Here is a 23,136-nt window from a genome sequence, read left to right on the forward strand (position 1 = left end):
CGTTCTCCACCTCTCACTCACACCTCCTCCGTAGCGTGGGCAGGCAATAAGGGAAAAGGGTGAACTATGTTTCTCCTGTTCTTTCTTTAGAGAGTGCAGAAGAGATTTTGTGTGGAAATAGGTTACATTAAAGGTCTTAACAAGGCTCAGGCATTTCCTATGCCTAAATCTCTCATGTTAATGTGAGGAATAGCAGTTTGGGGATATGCAAGAACTATGGAAAGGGGAACCCAACTGTAAGGTAATAGATGTAAAACAAATTCTTTTTACATATCACATGTTTGTCAAACGGATCAGTTTTTTTTTTTATTTCTTGGGGAATTGGTGTTTGAATTCCACACACTTTTTTCCTTTGCTAGAGTGCTAAAATATGCAGATTTTTCTTCCATGATTTTGCTTATATTATTCTGTGTCAGTTTTGTTTATTACTAGTACACATATAAGCATATTAATATAATTCTTAATAGCCAAACATTTCACAGTAGGAAGTGTTAGGGTCAGTGTTTGGGATGAGACCTACCAACTCTTTTCATAGAGTTAATTTTATAAATGACTAGTCTACCATGGAACACATGAAAATATGTGATATAAATGACAGAGATTTTAAGATTGCAGTTCTGAAAATACTCAGAATGTAAGAAAACACAGACAGGCAATTCAATGCACTCAGAACACAAATTAATGAACTAAATGAGTACTTTACCAAAGAGATTGAAACTTTAAAAAAGAACCAAACAGAAATTCTGGAAATGAAGAAGGCACTTAAGGAGATTAGGAGAGATCTACGAAGCATAGGAAAGAGAGCCAGCCAGATGGAGGAAAGAATTAATGATACCGAAGATAGGCAATGACACAGATGGAAGAAGAGAGACCCGAGCATAAAGAAAAATGAAAGAGTTGCACAAGAACTATCGGACTATATCAGAAAAAGCAATATTAGACTAATAGGCATACCAGAAGAAGAGAGGGAGAAAGGAATGGAGAGCCTATTCAAGCAGATAGTGGATGAGAACCTCCCAAACCTGTGGAAATAACTAGATCCTTGAATCCAGAAAGCAAACAAAACACCTAGTTACCAGGGATATTTCTTAATTATGGACACTTCTTTTCCAATGACCAATTCTCTAAATTGGAACCTCCCCTCAAATCAGTGTTTTGCCATATTCAGTGTTTCTTACTCAGATCTTTATGAGCATTACTGTATTTACATCATTAGGGACCAATCTAGCTTATTTTATCATAAATACATATTTCGGGGGATTGGTAGACATCTCTGTCTCAATAGTCAGCCCAGTGGAGCTGGGATTTTATGAGCATCATGTGACAGAAGTCAGAGCAGCTGACTTTAATCATTTAATCAGTCTGGAATCCAGAAGATGTGTTGGTTTGAAAGGTGGATTCTCTTTTATCAATTCAAACTTAACCTTCAGGACACAGCTCAGACACTAAACATCTGTTGATTTTTCTCCTGCTCTTCTAAGTCTTGCTTACATAACACTAGTACCATAAGAGAAGTCATCATAATCAGTTAAGTAATGCCAGTGTGTTCAGGTGTCTGTTTTTCAAAACAGTTTATGGAGAGCAGAGAATTTTTTTATTAAGCATCTATTATATGCCAGTTACTATAGAACATAGATATACTTATTCCCTCATTACAGATCAGTAGTTTACACAATGAGTAGGCGAAAGAATCGGGATGCAAAGCTGGCTATGCTGTTGTCCAGTCAGAGTTCACCTGAAGCAGGATAACACCTTAACAGTCATCGACTGCAACTACAGCCCTCTTCTTTTCGACTGTCCCTCACTCACTAAGCCGCCAACTACATCTTTAAGGAGAATCTTTCTAAGAAACATGTCACTTTTTCTGTCTTCTTATATTTATTTGTCCATTCATTTTGTATGTAATATATACTTATAAGGTAACTACAGTTGTCCACCCTTATTCATAGGGGATACATTCCAAGAACTCCAGAGGATGCCTGAAATTGGCTAGTACTGAAAATTGTATATACTGTGTTCATTCATATATATACATACCTATGACAAAGATTAATTTATAAATTAGGCACAGTAAGAGATTTATAGCAATAACTGATAATAAACTAGAACAAGTAAAACAATTCTATATAATAAAGAGCTAATATGCTAATTAGACCGGAAGGCAGGACGACCTTCCGGAACAACCTTCTGGAATGACCTTCTGGAACAACCAGTGGGCAGGGGATGGGGACTCAAGGCAGTTGGGACCGCAAGGCAGCAGGGGCTGCAAGGGCTGAGCCCCTTGCATGAATTTCATGCATCGGACCTCTAGTATACTATAATAAAACTTATGTGAATGGGAGAGGAGAACCAAGATGGCGGCATAGGTTAACGCCGGAGTTTGCTGCTTTGAACAACTACTTCAAAAGTGAAACCAAAAAACGGAAGGGACATCACCCAGAACCACAGGAACACTAGCTGAGTGGAAGTCCTACAACTAGGAGGAAAGAGAAACGCATACGGACACTCAGAGGAGGCACACTGCTGAAGTCAAATTCTGAGGTGCGGAGTGCGTGGAGCGGGCTGGCGGCAGAGGGCGCGGTTGGCGTTTTCAATCGAGAGGGAGTCGCAGACTCTGAGCTCCAGATCCGGGCGAGTCTTTAGGGACCCAGACTCAAACGGGAGCAGCGGGACTGTCTGGCTTCGGTCAGAGCGAGTGCAGCTTTCTCTCCGAGCTTTGCAGCGGGTGCTGGGACTCAGAGGCAGAGCCCCTGGGGACAGGACTAAGAGCCGCCATAACTGCTCTCTCCGGCCCACCCTGTTGATCCTGTGCGACCTGCCCCACCCAAGCCCTGCACACAGGCATTTGCCAGATAGCCTCAGGCAAACGCCAGATTAGCACCTCCCTAGAGGACAGAAGTTCTCTCACTGCTGACACAGCTGATTCTCATAGCCACTTGGCCTGGAGGTCAAACCCTCCCTGGAATTAGCTACAACAATCAAGATTTAACTATAAGACTTCGAACAAAGACCACTAGGGGGTGCACCAAGGAAGCATAACAAAATGCGGAGACAAAGAAACAGGACAAAATTGTCAATGGAAGATATAGAGTTCAGAACCACACTTTTAAGGTCTCTCAAGAACTGTTTAGAAGCCGCCGATAAACTTAATGAGATCTACAAGAAAACTAATGAGACCCTCGATCTTATATTGGGGAACCAACTAGAAATTAAGCATACACGGACTGAAATAACGAATATTATACAGACTCCTGACAGCAGACCAGAGGAGCGCAAGAATCAAGTCAATGATTTGAAATGCGAGGAAGCAAAAAACACCCAACCGGAAAAGCAAAATGAAAAAAGAATCCAAAAATGCGAGGATAGTGTAAGGAGCCTCTGGGACAGCTTCAAGCGTACCAACATCAGAATTATAGGGGTGCCAGAAGATGAGAGAGAGCAAGATATTGAAAACCTATTTGAAGAAATAATGACAGAAAACTTCCCCCACCTGGTGAAAGAAATGGACTTACAGGTCCAAGAAGCGCGGAGAACCCCAAACAAAAGGAATCCAAAGAGGACCACACCAAGACACATCATAATTAAAATGCCAAGAGCAAAAGATAAAGAGAGAATCTTAAAAACAGCAAGAGAAAGAAACTCAGTTACCTACAAGGGAATACCCATACGACTGTCAGCTGATTTCTCAACAGAAACTTTGCAGGCCAGAAGGGAGTGGCAAGAAATATTCAAAGTGATGAATACCAAGAACCTACAACCAAGATTACTTTATCCAGCAAAGCTATCATTCAGAATTGAAGGTCAGATAAAGAGCTTCACAGATAAGGAAAAGCTAAAGGAGTTCATCACCACCAAACCAGGATTATATGAAATGCTGAAAGGTATCCTTTAAGAAGAGGAAGAGGAAGAAAAAGGTAAAGATACAAATTATGAACAACAAATATGCATCTATCAACAAGTGAATCTAAGAATCAAGTGAATAAATAATCTGATGAACAGAATGAACTGGTGATTATAATAGAATCAGGGACATAGAAAGGGAATGGACTGACTATTCTTGGGGGGGAAAGGGGTGTGGGAGATGCGGGAAGAGACTGGACAAAAATCGTGCACCTATGGATGAGGACAGTGGGTGGGGAGTGAGGGCGGAGGGTGGGTCAGGAACTGGGAGGAGGGGAGTTATGGGGGGGAAAAAAAGAGGAACAAATGTAATAATCTGAACAATAAAGATTTAATTTAAAAAAAAAAAAGAAAAAAAAAAAGAAAATAAAGTGAGCCCTGACCGGTTTGGCTCAGTGGATAGAGCGTTCGCCTGTGAACTGAAGGGTCCCAGGTTGGATTCCAGTCAAGGGCACATCCCCAGTAGGGGGCGGGCAGGAGACAGCGGATCAATGATTCTCTTTCATCATTGATGTTTCTATCTCTCTTTCCCTCTCCTTTCTTCTCTGAAATCAATAAAAATTAAAAAAAAATAAAAAAACTTATGTGAATGTGATGTCTCTCAAAATATCTCTTTGTACTGTACACACAGTATGGCTACACTAGAAAAGGGATGATTCATGTCCCAGGTGGGACAGAGTGGGACAGTGAAAGATTTCATCATGCTATTCAAAATGGTACACAATATAAAACTTATGAATTGTTTATTTCTGAAATTTTTAAGATTTCAGATGGTGACTGACCATGGATGACTGAAACCATGAAAAGCAAAACCACAAATAAGGGGCACTACCATATATAACTGGGCTTGTTCTATTGCATAGCATAAAACAGACAAAAATTCCTGTCATCATGAAGTTTATATTTTTACCAAGGAGACAGACAAAAAATAAATAACATAAAATACATATATGGCTTGTGTAGTATATTACAAGGTAACAAATGCCAAGGTAAAATGAAAAGTAGAGCAAAAGAAGGAATTGGGGTGCATGGTTGGGGGATAGTATTAAATAAGTAGGTCAGGTTCAAGCTCCTAGAAAAGTTGAAATTTGTACAAAGCTCTGAAGAAAGCGTATTCCAGGCAAAAGGAACAGCAAGATAAATGCCCTAAGGTAGAAGTGTGTCCGGTGTGTTCTAGAATTATTAAGTCTGTGAGTGTCTAGAGAGGAATGAAGGAGGGAAATATTAGCTAATAAGGGGAGAGAATGATCCTTTAATGGATCCTTTAAAGCCTGCCCCTGCTTCTCCAGAATGTATGCAAGGAACTCCCAGTGCCTCCAAACTGATTATTTGGATGGTCTTTTTGCTCAGTAGTCCTAGCCCACATTTGTCTTCATAGAATAGTCCTCCAAAAGTCACTGGCATCCTCTGAGTTTAGAACATTCCTTCAGCCAGGTTCAGCCCACTCACTCATATGGACCCACTGATGAATCATTATTTCTATAGTGTTTCTAGTTTATCCATTCATTTATGTTGACCACAGTCAAAAGCAACAATGCATAGCATGTACTCAGGTGTGTTTGATGAATGAATAGATAGATATATGAGTGAGTTAGTGAATGAATGAATGAATGAATGAATGAATGGAGGCAGATTGAATCTTATGACACAAATGGATATTCCCACCTCTAAATAAACTTGTATTCTGGATGTAGAAGAAAGCTCCACATTTACTTATGTTGAATTAAGTATCTGGAATATGGTTGAGTGCTGATTAAATATTAATTCTCTTTAAATGTATTCATTTTTTCGTCAAAGTAAGAGAAATCAGAGAAGTTTTTTTAGTAGCTTCAGAGATATTCTCTGGCTCCTACTAAAAATATTTTCTTCACCTTGAGCAGAGTGACCAGTTAAAATGTATTTAAACCTAATCTCAGAAAAAAAAAGTTATTAACTTTTTAGTGATATAATTTTGTCTAGAGTATCCATAGTGATTTCATTGTGCTGGTACAAACTTTAACTTCAAATGTCAACTACATAATTATTGCCTTTGTTGGATTTAAACTTGTTTAAAGTGGTGATTTGTTTCCTCAGCTCTTCTGTAACCTAGATTGTCTGTGGCATTTACTGTTGACATAGTGAATCAGAGTCCCTGGATTTATTTTAACCTTTTCTTTCTACAGCATGGAATGACGGCTGTAGTACTCTAAGTGCAGTAGATTGATGCTAGCATGTGGCTATGAAACTTTTGTAACTATATTCTTAAGCACCCTGTAATCATATATAAATACAAAGGAACAGGGTTAGAAAACAAGAGCGGATATGTGTTTTGAATTTCAAAGGAAAAGCCAAACAGGTGCATTTTATTTATTCTACATCATCATTTGCTTGTTAAACAATTTTTTTTTTTAATCTGAGGCAAACAGATAAGTGTATAGATCTGTGGAAGTCAGAGCATCAATAAAGAATAATTACCCACTTTAGTAGGAAATTAGTTAACACCAATTTTAATTGCTCTATCAACTTAAATCCATTTTCCATTTATATTAACAACTATTATATTTAATTTAGCAAAAGTCATTTTATTCCAAATATAATTTCAGAGGTGTTACTTTATAATTTGCTATGCCACTATTTCTCCATTAACTAATCATCGTAAGAGCACATAGTTCTACTTAATATTTAATAAAAGCATAGTGAAATGGAGTATTTTTAAAAGTGTTTTTTATTATTTTTGTATAAAGTGCCAGGTAGGGTTTTGGGGTTTTTTTAAATGATAAAACAGGTGTTCTAGTTTTTTAAATTAGGTTACTAGGTGTGTGTGGTTTTTTTTAAAAAAAAGTCTTACACCAAGTAAGTTACAGAAATTTTCTGTTTTTACTAAAAAAATCACTTGATATGTATCTTCCTGAGTAATATGCATGTTAATTATCATTATAATTTTAAAATGCAATAAAAATTTATGCTATAAGTATTATACTGAATGTATATTCAATCATATTCTGAAAAGGATATTTTTATACTTTTAAAGATTCTGTAAGTCATTATTTTTAAATGACCTCATAATATTTTAATAACTATTCTTTTTATCGTTCCATAGGTATATGTAAATAAAAATTTTGTAAGCCATAGCACAGTAAAAATTATCTCTCAGTGTAGAAAACTTTCATATTTAAAGTAATTTGATATCCTGTGGTAGGTTATAAGAGTGATAGAGAATATTGTCTGTTTCTTTATTCTTAAGAATGTATATGGCGATCATTTATTTTGTGTGTGTGACTAGCCTCACTATTACTTAATAACAGTAAGTGCCATGAAATGTGAAGATATGACAAGGTGGCCAGAGAAGAAAATGGCAAGCATCTAGCTTCTTTTCCTTATCTTCTCTCTGAAATTACTACTTAAATGCCCAGTGTCTCTTGTCTCTAATTTGGGGAATTTTCTAACAGTTGTACTTTTCATCCTGAAATGTCAAGAGTATCTAGGTCTGCACCCAAATAATTCTCTATGCCACAGTAACAGCAACAATGAAGATGAACCCACAGACTCAACGTGAGCAGAACTGTACTTGTTTTGCCTGGCTCACGTAGGATCCTTTCACACTTTTGCCTGCTCCCTATTTTGTCCAGTCACCCGGTAGGAGCTGATTAGTGAGCTAGGGAACAACAAAGAAATGTACAATCATAAAGTAGAACAAAACTAAGGGCCACAGGGATTGACTTCAAGAGCTTTGGCTCAACTCATTGGCGTTAATCAACAAGTCTTCAACTATTTAAAGAAGAACAAATCAACCGAAGTAGAACCCTTGCTGTTATTTATCTCTGTTATAATAAATTGAGGATTAAAGTTTTTAGACTATTGAAATGTGCTAATTGCATTTTCTTAAAAAAAAAAAAAAAAAAGCTTTTCTTTCTCTGTTTCTTCCCCCATAGGTTTAGGCTTCAGTATTGCAGGAGGTGTGGGGAACCAGCACATTCCTGGAGACAACAGCATTTATGTAACTAAAATCATAGATGGAGGAGCTGCACAAAAGGATGGGAGGTTGCAAGTAGGAGACAGACTACTCATGGTGAGTGTGACTCAAGCAAAACTATGTGCATATTTATAAAGCTCCTTTCCCAGTGTAGGAATGTTGGTTGGTTCAGGCTGTCATAACAAAATACCATAGACTAAGCGGCTTAAACAACAAATATATAATCTCATAGTTCTTAAAGCTGGGAAGTTCAAGATCAAGATTCTGGCCCATTCAGTGTCTGGTGAGGTCTCTTTTCCTGGCTTGCAGACATCTCTCTTCTCTGCGTGTCCTCACATGGCCTTTCTTGATGCTTGTGCTGAGAGAAGACCTCTCTGTTTCTCTTTCTCGTCTTCCTAGACCACCAGTCCCACCAGAATACAGCTCTACCCTTAACTCATTTAATTAATAACCTTGATTACCTCATAAACACCCTATCTCCAAATACAGTGATATTAGCAGTCAGAACTTCAACATATGAATTTGCAGGGAAGGGACACAATCCACTCCAGAGCAGTGATCACGGGCAGAAATAGAAAAGAAGGGAGAGCATATTTTGTGGTAAGTGATCTCAAAAGTACACATATAATTGTATCTGACTTGTTGACATTTTAAAAACAGAAATCTAAAGTATCACCAGTTTTCATAGATAGGCAAGACACAGAGATTTTAGGTTGTTTTTCCAACACAATCCATCTCCTATTAGAAGGGAGGCTGCTAAAGCAGAACTACTAGAGAGTTAGGCTTTGCATAACAAAGGGAACTGCCTGGTGTACTGATAAATACATTATTATATCTCTCTGTGGTCCATTGTTCAATCAGTGTAGACTCAGTCCCTACCTTCCAAGAATTCACATGTGTGAATGGATCCCTTCCTCCTCTCCCCTCAGACAGCGGTACAGCTATTATATTTGCCAGCTGCCCACATGCTTCAGGAGCCCTGCAAATGATTGATACCAACACATGGCCACCCTTCTAAGCCTTGGGGTGATATGCTAAACTAAGGCAACATCAGACAATGATAAGCAGTGAAGCAGTTGAGATTTCACTTAATAAAACTACTTCATGTCCATTGACTCTTTTATATCAAATCTATATGATAATCATCAAATACTGAAAATTAATAGAAGATAGCTCTCAAGTGAGATAAGTATATGTAGTATTATGTCTGCCCTTAGACAATAGAGCCTCTAATATATGTCTATAAGGAACCATTATCTCCAACACTTTTGTGAGAAGTGTTTGGGAAGGACCAATATAGACAGTCTCCTCAGAATAGTAAATTCTAAGACAGGTGCAAGTTTGTAGGTTGAACTCCAAAGTTCATTGTGCCCACTTCAGTGTTCTATACAGCTTGTCTTTAGTCTCACTCTAATTTCATAGTTGTCAGTGACTTTTGTATTGAATTATTTAGATAAGACCTTTATAATATTCTATTTTAAACTTTATTATTGATTTTGTAGAGAAGAAGGGAAAGTGGGGAGGGGGGGGAGATTGATTGCCTCCCACACATGCCCCAACCAGGACTGAACATGAAACCTGTGTATATGCCCTGACCAAAAATCAAAACCACAACCTTTGGTGTACAGGATGATGCTCCAACCAACTGAACCACACCAGCCAGGCCTATAGTATTCTTGATATTTATTTGGCTTTAACTATTTACCATGTACTTTTAACAGTGCTTTTTGAATGGCTTATTTTATATAAGCAAAAGGAAATGGAGGTATAGAGAGACTTACTTGCTAACTGGTCATATAGTTAACAATGGGCAGAACTGGGTTTCAAATCCAGTCAGTCTGGCTTGCATCCATGCTTAAAACCACTAAGTATGGTCTTTGCATTTGTTTCCTAGAATTTGTCAGTCAGTTCTTTCCTTCCTTTAGTTATCATTCAGTCATTTCATTAATTCCTTTGTTTAACAAGTACTATATTGCACACCTTTGATTTCCCAGCAATAGCCAGTACTCAGAAAGCAACTCTGGCAGGAAAAACATATGGGAAAAAAAAATTAAAAAACAAAAGTAGCATTAATGACTTTAGTCAAAGTTTCAGCTACGAGTTTTTGGCTTTTTTACTACCTGAAGTTAGTATCATTTTATTTTCTTTTTTAAAAACCACTTTATTGAGGTATGGTTGGCATGTAAAAACTGTACACATTTTATGAACACACTCCATGAGTTTAGGGATAAGTATACACTCATGAAAATACCACCATCATTAAGGCTATACATATATCCATTACCTCCCAAAGTTTTCTCTACCCCTGTAATTGTTATTGTTATTACTGTTATTACTATTCTTATTAATATAATAATTATTATTTGTGTATATATGTGCTAAGAACACTTAACATAAGATCTAACCTAAGTACATTTTAAATATATAATATAGGCACTATACTTAATAATAGAACTACCATTTTTATTCTTAAGACTTTCTGAATTTTCTCGTTTGTTTGCTTTGTTTTGTTGCCTTTCATGTAAGAGCTGGTTCTTATGAAGTTGTGTCTTTTGAACCAGAACAGTGTTTTGGGGATGTAGGCCCTAATAAATTCATTTCAAGAATATAAACTTTATTGTTTGTTGACTTGGGAATGAAATAAACTGAGAAATCCATCTCCTACATAGTGCTAAATTGAAATGAAGAGGACAGTGTCATTCTAAAGTAATGACTGCCATAGATGGTTATGATGTGACCCAGGACTCATCATTCTTCTATAAGAGTTTGGTTGTAGACAACTCTTCTGGTATTTCTTTAACCACTGCTATTGAAATATCATTCTAGATGTTGTGTGCTGATTTCTTAGGGTTCCGTTTAAATTTCTAGCTTTCTTTTCAAATTCTTATAAAAACTTGAAGTCTAAATAATTCTGTCAAAGGATTTTCCAGGCAGCATGCTATTATCTTATCATAATTTTCTCAATATTCATTGTAGATACAATGATTTCAAAAATAGCTGTGACATAATCCTTAACTGATTAAGTTTTTTAAAGAATAGCTTTTTAAAAAAATGAACCTTCAACAATAATAGGCCCCTCCTCTCTTACGTAAGGAAAACCTAATTATTACTTCCAAGGCAACTGTCAGGCTGAATTTGGAAATGAAAGAAAATGATTCATTTTATAATATTCTGAAAGAAAAATTACCACGAGGGAGAGAATAAAGAAAATAATCATGGGAGCTATCCCAAAAGACCAATTATCTTGTTTCACCCCAAAAATATGTATTAATGCTCTCCCTCTGTCATTTCTTTCCACCTCCTCTTCCCTGTACTAACCTACATTCATGTCTTTTTATATTCCTCATCTTCTACTCTCCTTCCCCAAAAGAAATGTGAATAATTTAGATTCTGTGATTTACCACCTGAACCACACTCTATAGTTCTCTCTAAATAGCTATTCTTTTTTCTAAAGTAATTTGTACCACTTCTTAGGAAAAATCCTCCCTATGTTATTCATTCATATTTCTGTAAAGTAAACTGATCTGAAATAAATCTCCTTTCATTTCTTTAGACTTTTGTGGCTGGATCACCGCACTTCAGAAAGTCTCAAAACATCTGCCCTTCAGTGAAAGCAATGAAATCACAGTGCTTAGAACTCCTCTTTTTTAGACTCTTAGCAATAACCCTTCCAGTTTCTGTACTGAAATAGCTGAATTATACCATAGTTATTGGGTACATTTTTTCCTTATGTACTTGATACATCTCAGAAATGAAGTTTCTATTTTAGATATTATCTTGTTCCAGCTCTTTTTTGGGACATCAGAATCCCACAGAAAAGTAGGAAGTAGTCTCTCACCTTTGCTAGAACATGCTAAGGATGGAGAACTTAATGCCTCCTATAAGCTATTCATTATTAGATACTGACCATCATTAGCAATTTTTCCTTAAAATTACATCAAAATATATGTACCTATACATTTCTGTCTTTATTCATAGTCCTGTCCCTTGAAAAGGTGAATACTAATTTCTCACCCACATTTGTTTGAAAAATTATATGTCACTTCTTCTCAGTCTTTTAAGATGTTTTACACATTTTTCTCTCACTCTTGCCATAACTTTTTCCACACCTACTTATCTATATGTATAAAAGCCTAAGCAACCAGCCAGTAGCTATGACTTGCACTGACCACTAGGGGGCAGACGCTCAAAACAGAAGCTTCCAAGTGACAACAACTTTGCAGGGTGCCCTCTCACACTCCAGGACCCCTCCGAGAATATCAGACTGCTGGTTTTGGCCTGATCTCCACAGAGCAGGCTGAGGGACCCCACCTGCTGGAGGGACTCTGCTTACTCTGCAGATGCCCTTCGAGCCCCAGCGCTGCCCCAGGTGCAGCCGGCCAGGGGAGGACTGCTGGAGGTTGGCTCCAGGGTGTATCTGGCAGATCGCATCCAGTCCTACCCCACCTGCCACCTTCTAATTAATTTACTTTAATGTGCACGAATCCATGCACCAGGCCTCTAGTCTTCTATAAGTAGATTACCCATTTAACGAGACATTTTTTTCTTTCTTAATATGTTATTCCCCCATCTGATCTTTACATTATTCTACTATAAGAAAAAATTATCCTGCCTATCACATATGCAATAAGCTTCTTAGTTTTTCAGATAAGTGTTTAATGTCAGATCTCTCTACTGTTTCATGGGTCAACCAGATATTCTCTTATCAAAATAATAATTTTTAAATTTTTTCTGCTGCTTGACACTAATCATTCACTAGAATATTGCTTTGCTTATTTGTCAAATGACAATGACGTCTGATTTTTGCAGATTATATCAGTAGCTTCATTTTGTAATCTCAGACTGAATAGATTATCTCCTGGCCCTGAACTTTATGGGACAGATGATCAGAAGTGAACAGTCATAATTTTCAAATTCTTTCATAGATTTTTATACACTGGTTTTTAGTAAACCCTACCAAGGAGAAACATAGAGCCACATATATTACAGAAATGCGATGTCCTTCATCTTTTCCTTCACAAGGCCGGAAACTTTGAATCCAGGGTCATCTGTCTGTCTTCTCTGTAGGGATACCCTGAGCTGTTAATTGTCAAAGCCCCTTGTAATTTAAACTTCATCATCTTAGTCTCTTTTACCTATAACCTCTGCTTGAAGTTCAAAAAAACAAATAAACACAGACAGTGAGAGAACTTTTATGAGTCTGTATGGGTTTGTTTGTTTTTAATTCTTCTTAAAGGGAAGCACTAGACAAGGGAAATGGTAACACAGGAATTGAAGTAGGTTAGAAAGACAATGGACTCTGCCGAAACCGGTTTGGCTCAGTGGATAGAGCGTTGGCCTGCGGACTGAAGGGTCCCGGGTTCGATTCCGGTCAAGGGCATGTACCTGGGATGCATCCCCAGTAGGAGATGTACAGGAGGCAGCTGATCGATGTTTCTCTCTCACCGATGTTTCTAACTATCTATCTCTCTCCCTTCCTCTCTGTAAAAAATCACTAAAATATATTTTAAAAAAATAAAAAAGAAAGACAATGGACCCTGAGATAGGATAACTGAATTCAAGTTCCATGCAGCTGGCACTATGCCTAATTGACCTTGGCAAGTTACATACATCTTTGGTCTTCTTGTTGTTGGTCTCTTTACCATGGCAGTGTTGCCTTAAATCAGTGCTTCCCAAGTGTATTTCAAAACACCAGCCCCATTACTGACTGTTCACATGAAAAGGATCTGTGGTCAAATAAATCTGGGAAATTCTGCAACTTGTATCTCATCTCTCTTGTAAATTCTCAATGAACTTAGCACATTGAAGAGTTTGTGAAGCCCTGTGCAGTCAAGGAACTAATTTAACTTGGGATAATACTATAATGTTCGAGTGTATTTTATTGTGGAATTCTTTTCTTTTGGGGAAGGAGGTAGTTTCTACTCTGTATTTTCTTTTTAAATTTTTTTCAATTACAGTTTACATTCAATATTATTTTGTATTAATTTCAGGTACACAGGATAGTGGTTAGATAATTGTATACCTTACAAAGTGTTCTTCTGATATTTCCAGTACCCACCTGGCACCATACAGAGTTATTACAATATTTATAATTTTATTCCCTATGCTGCACTTTACATCCACATTACTATTTTGTAACTATTAATCTGTACTTCTCAGTCCCTTCACCATTTTCACCCAATCCCCCAAAAATCTCCCCTCTGGCAACTGTTGGTCTGTTTTCTGTATCTATGAGTTTGTTTCTGTTTTGTTTATGGAACCCTTTCCTTAAAGTAGTGTTTATAAAACACCTATAACTAATGGTTAGTGGAGTGTACCCTGGGATGTGCTATCTCTCATTCTTATTCCAAAATTAATATCCCATGGTAATAGGCAGTAAATGGATTTAGGGAATGTGGATGGAAACAATACAATTTTCTCAGCAAGTATTAGCTGTAAGGACCTAAATTATTATTTTTGAGAGATTTATAAAATTGCTTAGTTTCATTCAAATAGAAATAAGAAAATTATCTGAAAGACGATGCAAATATGTAGACATTTTCTGAATTAGTGAACTTGCATTCGTTAGATCAAACTTAGATAAGAACCAAAAGCTGTACTCTCTGTGCACATGGCTGTTTCCTACCACCAACACCCTGCTTCCTCTTAAAAATATCTTTCACCTGCTGCATCCCACACGGTCTTCACCCCAACACTTGAGAGATGGATGGGGCAGTCATTGCTATCATTCTTATTTTCTAGAAAAGAAAGTTGGAACTCGGAGAAGACAAAATAATTTCTAATATTGCATAATCACTAAATTATGAAATTAAGTTCAGACCTAGAGATCCATGTCCTAAAACCACATTCCTTTCACCAGTTTACTCAACCTCTCTGGTTCTCAATCCTGGCTACACATTTGAATAGTGTGCTAAGATTTTAAACTCTGTGGCTCCCCAGGCTTTAATCAACCCTGAAGAATCAAATCAGGATCTCTGGGGTAGGAGCACACTTTATTGAACACAGGTCTTTTTTAAGTTTTCCAAATTATTCTAATGTGCACCGAGGTTACGAACCACAGTCCTACCTTTACCTAATCACATCCTAGCCCCCTCTGCTGCTGCTTCACTGCTTCTCCTGAGGGAGACTTTGGTGGAAATGCCCATTCCATCAAGCTGGTACAGCATCATTGAGCAACCTCCAGCAATGGGCTGACAGATATTTACAAATGTTCATCTTTAAAACTCTGTCCCCTGAAGTTGGAGTCACTTCGGAAACAACACAAGAAAAAAAAGCTAGGTAATTATTTCTTGGACTTCCTTCTAACTTGTCACAAATGAAATAATATTACAATGAAATGCAATTGCAATGACATTTCATGTAAGGTTGTTTAATAACATACCCCATCCATAAAACATAAAAAGTTGCCTTTAATATATGTATATTTCTCTACTTTAAATTGCATACATATATAACTATGCTAATATATGGTACATATTTAAAACATACACTAAAGTGGAAAGATTAAGATCAATGTGATAAATATTAATAGAAGTTCAAATATTTCTTCCTGTACCCAGTGAGGTCCCAAGGGTTCATTGTGGTGACCACTGCTATAGAGGAAGCTGGAGTCAATCAACACATCACTGTCAATCTCTCTCTCTCTCTCTCTCTCGCTCTCTCTCTTTCTCTCTCGGAATAAGATTAAGCGATGCATCAATAATTAATGTAGGAAGAAGAAATGGACACTGTTGGAGCTTTCATCTTGTTTCTTATAAGCTGATGTGACCCGGTGCTCATGCTCTGTGCCAGCCTTTCATCCTTGTACCCTGTGCCTGACACAGAATGGGTGTCCAATAATTGTGTTGTTGGTTGGATGGCCTTCATTCCCTATCCTTACTTCTCTGACTCAGTACAAATGCCTCATTCTCCCTATAAAATGGGGAATTTTGATCACTTTTCCTTTGGTTATTTTTTAACTTATTTAGCTTATTATTTCAACACTGATGAAGTGCCTAGTATTTATAGTGTATCAGATGGGGGGTGGGGGAGGATGCAAAGATAAAAACTATCTAATCATTGCCCTGGGGGTCAGTCTCTGAGGTGGGAAGAGGCACTGCAGGATGAAGTGCTGTGGAAGGGAGTGATCATTTTCACAGAAAGAACCCTGCACAGAAAGAAACTATTTCCATTAGCAGGATCGGCAGAAGCACTATGTCTGATTATGATGTTTGATTACTATTTATATACTGCTTTTTATTATACAGTGTTTTTTCAGATTCATGGTATCATTCCTTTCTTGTAAACACAAGTAATCAACCAATAAATCAGCATCACATTTTACCTATAAGAAAATGATCAGTAAACATATTAACTGACCAAAATCCATGAATCTGGGAATTGAAACCCAATTCTATATTCAAAATTACTCTCATTATACCAAGTTGACTTTATTTCTAGAAACACCTAAAGTTAAAATATGGCAAATTATTTTTAATAAATGTTGGTCAATTCACTGGGCATGAAAAATCACCTTCCTTCTTTCCCATTCCAATTTCCATCACCCATGAGATCTTGCTGTGTGTGTTTCATCATGATGCCACTGCACTTAGTTTATGTTCTTTCTTATTTAAACTTCTATTCTTGCTCATTTAAAAAATAGAGTTAATTTCATTTAGCAATAACTAATACATGCTCATTGCTAAAAAGAAAAATAAGAAAATATTTATTATTCAAAGTTAACCATTATTAGAGTTTCATATTTATTCAGTTATTTTTAAAGCCAATTTTTCCATAAGAATTAATTTCAATATCCTGCCTAGATTTTAATCTTTAGTTTATGCATATTTATTTTTATATCATTGACATTAGTACATTAGGTTGGTCTCCTTTTAAATTTATCATATGATCTAGTGATCAACGACTTTGTCTCCTTTTTAAAAAGTTAACTTTGGAGTTTATAATATTTTTAGTGTTCCTAGAGTCTCACATTTCCTCATAGTTCTGGGTAACTTTTACGTCCTCGATCACCTCCCAGTTTGTCCCACCACCTTGGTATTCCTGAACGAATATGGGAAGGTCAGGAGCTCGCCATCAGTACTTGTGTCATTCCTCCTTATTCCCACCCTCTCATGTCCCCACACCTCCTGTCTTTGTACCATCACATATACAGGGACAGGGTGTCCCCCCAAAAGTATATACACTTTAACAACTGATAACTCTATTGATGCTTCTTTCTTTTCTGATTTAACCCATTGGAATTAATAATTATTCAAAATGTATATACATTTTGTGGGGACACCTGTATGTGTGCTTACACTTATTTGAATTCTCACTACACTTGCTAAGTCTGACAAGTCTCCTAGCACCTCTTCCTTCAGCTGGTTTGCCCTCTTTTATCTGCATCATCCTCAGATTCAGAGCTCTATCTGAGAGGATGAGTCATCTCACCTCCAACCTCTCCTTCTTGGCCTCAGTCCAGGGTCCTATTGCATATGTCCTAATGGACATACTGCACATATGTGTTCCCCCACCCCCCACCGTGAAGTACACACTCTATGGAAATACTTCATTCAGATGCACCTTATTTTTTTTATAAAACCAGGCCAGTTGCTCAGTGTTCACCATTATAGGCAGATACTCCATGCAAAAGAAAAGAAAAAAGACAATGAAAAACAATGACAAGAGCAACTAGCCAATCAGTATAATATCCCTTCTCTCTTTGTACAATCAGCTCCAGCTGTAGGCCCTTTATCTTGAGGGTTCATAGAATGCACACACGTAATTAACCCAAATAAACCCACATTTGTAAAAAACATTTTGAAGACTTCAGCACAAAAGAGCAATTTTTGATCCAGATCCTGTACTATTCTGATTAAAAAAAACACACACACACACACACACACAGAAGCCTCATCAACAGTACCACAATTAAACTCATCAGTTCACAGATGTTTACAGGAAAATGCTCAGCACAAAATTTCACCAAGAATTTCTGTTTCCTGGGAAAAGGGATGGATGATGACAATAGTAATGCTAATAAGAGCTACCATTAATAAGTACTTCAGTGCACCTGTCACTGTACATAGGTCAGTGCGTTTAAATCCAGTGATTCTTATCATACCTATTTACACATGTCAAAACTGAGGCCAAGAAGGTGAGATAAGCTTCCCAAGGTCACACAGCTAGAAAGTGCCAGGACAAGGATTCAGATCCAGGTCTGTATGACACAAAAGCATGTACTCTTAGTGACTGCGTCCTGTTGACAATATCACACCACTCATTCCATGTCTAAAATCTGTGTAAATTTTCCAATATTTCCTTGTCACAAATAAAAAAAGACTGACCTACCACCATTATAAATTACTCCCCCAACATCCTCTCTTTCCCTACTCCTCACCCCCACTGCTTTCTGGTCCAAAGATGTTCCTTGTCTAAGTCTGTCAACAAAGTCATTTTCAGAAAACATGCTTGAAGGTACCATTTTCAAGACTGTTTCACTGCCCACCTTAAAAATGGCAAAAATGCAATTTAATAAGCACTAGCCACATCTCTTTTTCGCGGGTAATCTAATGAGCTGTGTGCTTTCTCTACCCTCGGGAGAGAGACAATGAGTCCTTGTCGAAAACAGAACTCCTGTGCCCGTATAATCTAATCCAGGTGGTTTTTAGCCTTTGAGTCTTTATTCCTTGACTTGTCATCCCCTCTGTGTTATGCCAACAAATTCCACTTCCATTTTGTTTTATCAATATACAGGGCCCCCCTTCCCCCCAAAAAATGTATACACACTTTAATAGTTGAGAGCTCAATTTTGAAAATGAAATGTATTTTAATAAACAGGGCCTTTATAATTATTCCAAGTGTGTGTATACATTTTTGGGGACACACACCCCATAGGTGATGCTGGACCCCTTGGTCACAATATTCACAGCCACCTTAAGTAATAATTTTTTGAGATAAAACATCTACTTCAATACACATTTTAAATTACTGTATCATGAGCATCATTTGTAAATAGTCATTATTTAGGTACAAGTGATACTGCCCTAAAACAAGTGATCGAATATATAAGAAGGTCTCGAAGAGACAGATATACTAGCTGTTATCCATTTTATTTATTTATCTTTTAACTATGTCAGTGTATTTGGATGACGCAATATAGTCACCACCATATTGAGCAAGAAGTATAATGATTACTCAGGCTTATATAACACTTTGGAATTTATGTTACTTCTATATGTAAACTTGGAAGGAGACTCTGTTCTCTTCAAGGGAGAAAGAATAGATGATGTAAGCCCTGGGTTTCAATGAACCAGCACTCAAGGGCAGTCTCATTTTCGTTTTTCAGGACTGTAATCCAACTGATGGCTTTGCCCTTTGGAGGCTGTGTGGCCTCTTTGTTGCAAGCTAGCCTCTTTAAACATCGGTTTTTCTCATCTGTAAAATGGCCCTGATTATTCATGCTTTCCTCACGGAGCTATAACCAGGATCAGTTATATGATTTATGTCAGAACTTATACATAGTACACTGAAAACATGTGACATGCAGATTTCAAATAAATGTTAGCTATTGTTATTATTACTGTTATTTTTTTCTCTATTACATAAGGGCTGCCATGATCAACTGTGTTCCCATACCTGCAGTCCCTCTACATTCTCACTTTTCTGCACAGATACATTCTATCCATTCATTCCATAAACAACTGTGTCCTTAGAATGTATTAGAAAGTGCGTTACAGGGGAGCTGAGACCTTGTCTATCTAGAAGAAGAAATATACTGTAGATCAAGCATGTCAAACTCATGACTCGTGGGCCGCATGACTTGTTTATTTGGCCCATGTTAGCCTTCAAGTTTGACATGCTTGCTGTAGATGAATAAAGTGTGCTCTCTGGTGCCAAACTGACTGGCTTTTAATTCTGCCTCTACCACTTATTATATCAATGACTTTGGGCAGATTCTTAACCTCTTGGAGACATGCTTTTCTTATCTATATAATGAAGTTAGTTATAATAGCTACCTCATAGGTTGTTGTGAGGTTTGATTGTTTCAATATATGTAAAATAATTTAGAATAGTGCCTGATGTGTAATATAGGCCATAGAAGTGTCTACTGTGATTGTCATTCTTATTGTTTATTGCTATAACTCTAAAACATAAAACAGTGACTGACACATAATGGGTATTCAATAAACATTTGATCAATGAATGAACAAGTGCTAGACATTCAATGTACAGAAGAATTTAAGAGAATGTTTCTTATCTAGGAAAAATCTACAGGAACATATGGTGAGGCTTACAGCTTACCAGAGAGTTCACAGTCAGAATTCATATTCATCAGTCAGGTTCATTGCCCTCTGGTTCCAGGGTCCCTAACTTGGGCTACACCACCAAGGATGAACTGGTCTTTGGAATTTATATAACAACATGAGGCCAAAAGAAAAAGGCAATGCTGAAAGGTGTTTGTAACTAACTTGCTATTTAGATGGTACAGAGTATATGCAAGGATCCAAGCTTGGCACGTTTATTTTAATTCTACATTATTTCAGAATCATCTATAATAATAAAAACGTAATATTCTAATTAGACCAAAGGTCAGGGGTCCTCAAACTATGGCCCGCAGGCCACATGCAAATACAAATATTGTATTTGTTCCCGTTTTGTTTTTTTTTACTTCAAAATAAGATATGTGCAGTGTGCATAGGAATTTGTTCATAGTTTTTTTTTTAAACTATAGTCCGGCCCTCCAACGGTCTGAGGGACAGTGAACTGGCCCCTGTTTAAAAAGTTTGAGGACCCCTGCCAAGGGTCCTTCTAGATGACCTTCCAGACGACCTCTGGATGAAGCCGGGACTGTGAGGGAAGCCCGGGTCCTGGGTCCTGGGTGCCAAAGGAAAGCTGGTGCCAGCAGCCAGGGGAAGGAAGGCCTACTCTAGCACGAATTTCATGCATTGGGCCTCTAGTATCATAATAAAAGAATAGCCAAATAAGGATAACCTAGGTACTTAAAATACTTCCTGAATATTTTAAAACCATTGAAGAGAGGTACTGCAGAGAACCACTGCAATGCCACTGCCATGGAGTGATAACTGCACTTGTAACCCAGGCTGTTCTGTCCAATAAACAAAGAGGGGTTGCTGTTCAAGCCACTGGCAATAGGGTACCCTTGAACTCACTCACCTGCAAAGCCCTAGGCCCCCAACATGAGCACTCTTTCCTTAGAAGTCAGACTCATGTTAAATGGGACATTTTTATGGGAACAATTTTTAAAGTAAGAAAAGCCAAGTTTGGTGAAGTTGAGGAAAATAGGGGCTTTCCAATAGTTGGTGTAAGAGTAAACTGGTCCATGTTTCCAGAGAGCACTTTGGGAATAGGTATGAGAAGCCTTGTCATATGTATTCATGCAGTTTGGTCCAGCAATTCTACTTGTATGATCTATCCTGAAGAAATCAGCAAAGTTGTACACAAATATAGAAAAGGTTTACTGCAACATCACTTCTACCACAAAAAAATTAGAAGCAAACTAAAGGTGCTTCAGTAAGAGATTAGCGAAATCATTATGGTTTAGCCATGCAAGACAGTGCTCTGTAGAAAACAAAACTCATGTTACTGAAGTACATTCAAAATATGGACAAGTGCTCACTGTAGATTTAAAAAGCAGATTCCAAAACAATGTGTATAATGCAGTCAGAATTGTCTATAGAAATACAGTATATCGAAATAGGGAGATTACAGATAATTTTTTTCTTTTTTTTTTTTAGTTCAATGAATATGTATTACTTTTGTAGTCACAAAAATTATAGCAGAAGAAAGACATTTGGCCACTGCTTTCACTTTTCCACAAAGAGTATTCTGCTTGCTGTTATAATGTATTGCTTCATCACAGAAAAAGGCAGAAGCAACCTTGTTTTTTAGCATCAATGGCTGTATCTTACCTGCTTTGGCTGATACCATTAACCTATCTGTTCTGCCAAAGTATGAAATAGATACTGGACTGTAATCATTGCAATTTATTCTTGAAATGAGGTCAAAATTCTATGTATCTTCTTGCCTGAGTATTCCCCTTCACCTGCAGAGTTTTGACTCTAACATTGAATTTTTTCACCTCTCAGGTAAACAACTACAGTTTAGAAGAAGTAACACATGAAGAGGCCGTAGCAATATTGAAGAACACGTCAGATGTAGTTTATCTAAAAGTTGGCAAGCCCACCACCATTTATATGACTGATCCTTATGGTCCACCTGATATTACTCACTGTAAGTACCACCCTCTGTGTCATCTTCAAATAGCATGCCAGGCTTGTGAAACTGGAATTCTGCAAAACTTGGCAAAGTCCTATGCTTGCACCTTCCCATTTGTTAAGCCTGTGGAAATACTTCAGAGGGATTCTGTGCTATACTCCCTGGTTGCCTAGCGTTTTGAAGGTGAGACACCCTGATGATTTAGCAGGTCTGCCACTGTGGAAAGGCTTAATAATGTATGTTGTAGACAGTGTGGTTACAATAACATAGGAGCAACACATTTTTAAGGGCTATTTCTTAAGTCCCTAATGCATAATGGCTCTCAGGCCATAATATTTTCTCTTCCTAGTTCAAATCTATATAATAGCAGAGTAGAAAAGACAGGCTGGCAAAATAGACCCAGGAAAATACTATGCTTCTTCTTGGTAGGGGCGGAGGGGTGGGGGGACTTATATTTGGTGAAATTATGTTCTGTAATCACCATCATCATAGCTCTTAACTTTACCTGATTTTGTTATATTGGTAGAGAAGCCAGACAAACTTGTTAGTCACTTAGGCAGTAAAGGTGGGTTGAAGGTAGGGATTTCTAGGGCAACAACTATGAGATGCTGTGCTGGCCTGTCTTTTCTAGAACTCTTCTTAATAGGTCAACAAGAACTTTACCTAAAGTTCTGTCTTAATGGACCTAATTTTGAAGCAATTCATCTTTTTATTGAGTTTAAGGGACAGTTTTGTTGACATCAGTAAGTTTTCTCAGATTTTGAGGACCCACTTGTAAAGTTAGGAACCCAGAATGTCTTCAGGACCTGCCATTAATTAGTACTATGGTCTTAGGCAAATCGGTTAACCTCTCTTAGATTTAGATCTTTCTCTTGAGAGAAATTTACAGGTTGAATAATTTTGTTACCTGCCCATTACATTAGCTATTGCTTTTCTTAATGGTGATTCTAAAATGACTTGCCCCCAGATATGTCTTTTTTTTCAAGCAGGTAGTAATCTGAGATCAGCCTTACCTTAGGATATGAAAGAGATTGAACTTCAAAGTGTTTCAAACTGGATGAACTTAG

General features: G+C 37.4%; 1 protein-coding gene across 10 annotated transcripts in view; it reads left to right on the forward strand.

Annotated features, from left to right (window-relative positions):
* The window catches only part of DLG2 (discs large MAGUK scaffold protein 2), a 1,392,511-nt gene that overhangs the window by 892,710 nt on the left and 476,665 nt on the right, over positions 1-23,136 (forward strand). For all 10 annotated transcript variants that reach the window (XR_004970363.1, XM_036324800.1, XM_036324794.1 and 7 more), the window contains 2 exons: positions 7,812-7,948; positions 21,940-22,084. Coding sequence is in view for 9 of the 10 variants with exons in the window: in XM_036324800.1 (XP_036180693.1) it covers positions 7,812-7,948; positions 21,940-22,084 (282 nt within the window). In the remaining variant the exon portion in view is untranslated. The remainder of the gene's footprint in view (positions 1-7,811; positions 7,949-21,939; positions 22,085-23,136) is intronic.

This window comes from Myotis myotis, unplaced genomic scaffold, assembly GCF_014108235.1.
Source record: "Myotis myotis isolate mMyoMyo1 unplaced genomic scaffold, mMyoMyo1.p scaffold_m19_p_10, whole genome shotgun sequence".
Taxonomy (NCBI): domain Eukaryota; kingdom Metazoa; phylum Chordata; class Mammalia; order Chiroptera; family Vespertilionidae; genus Myotis; species Myotis myotis.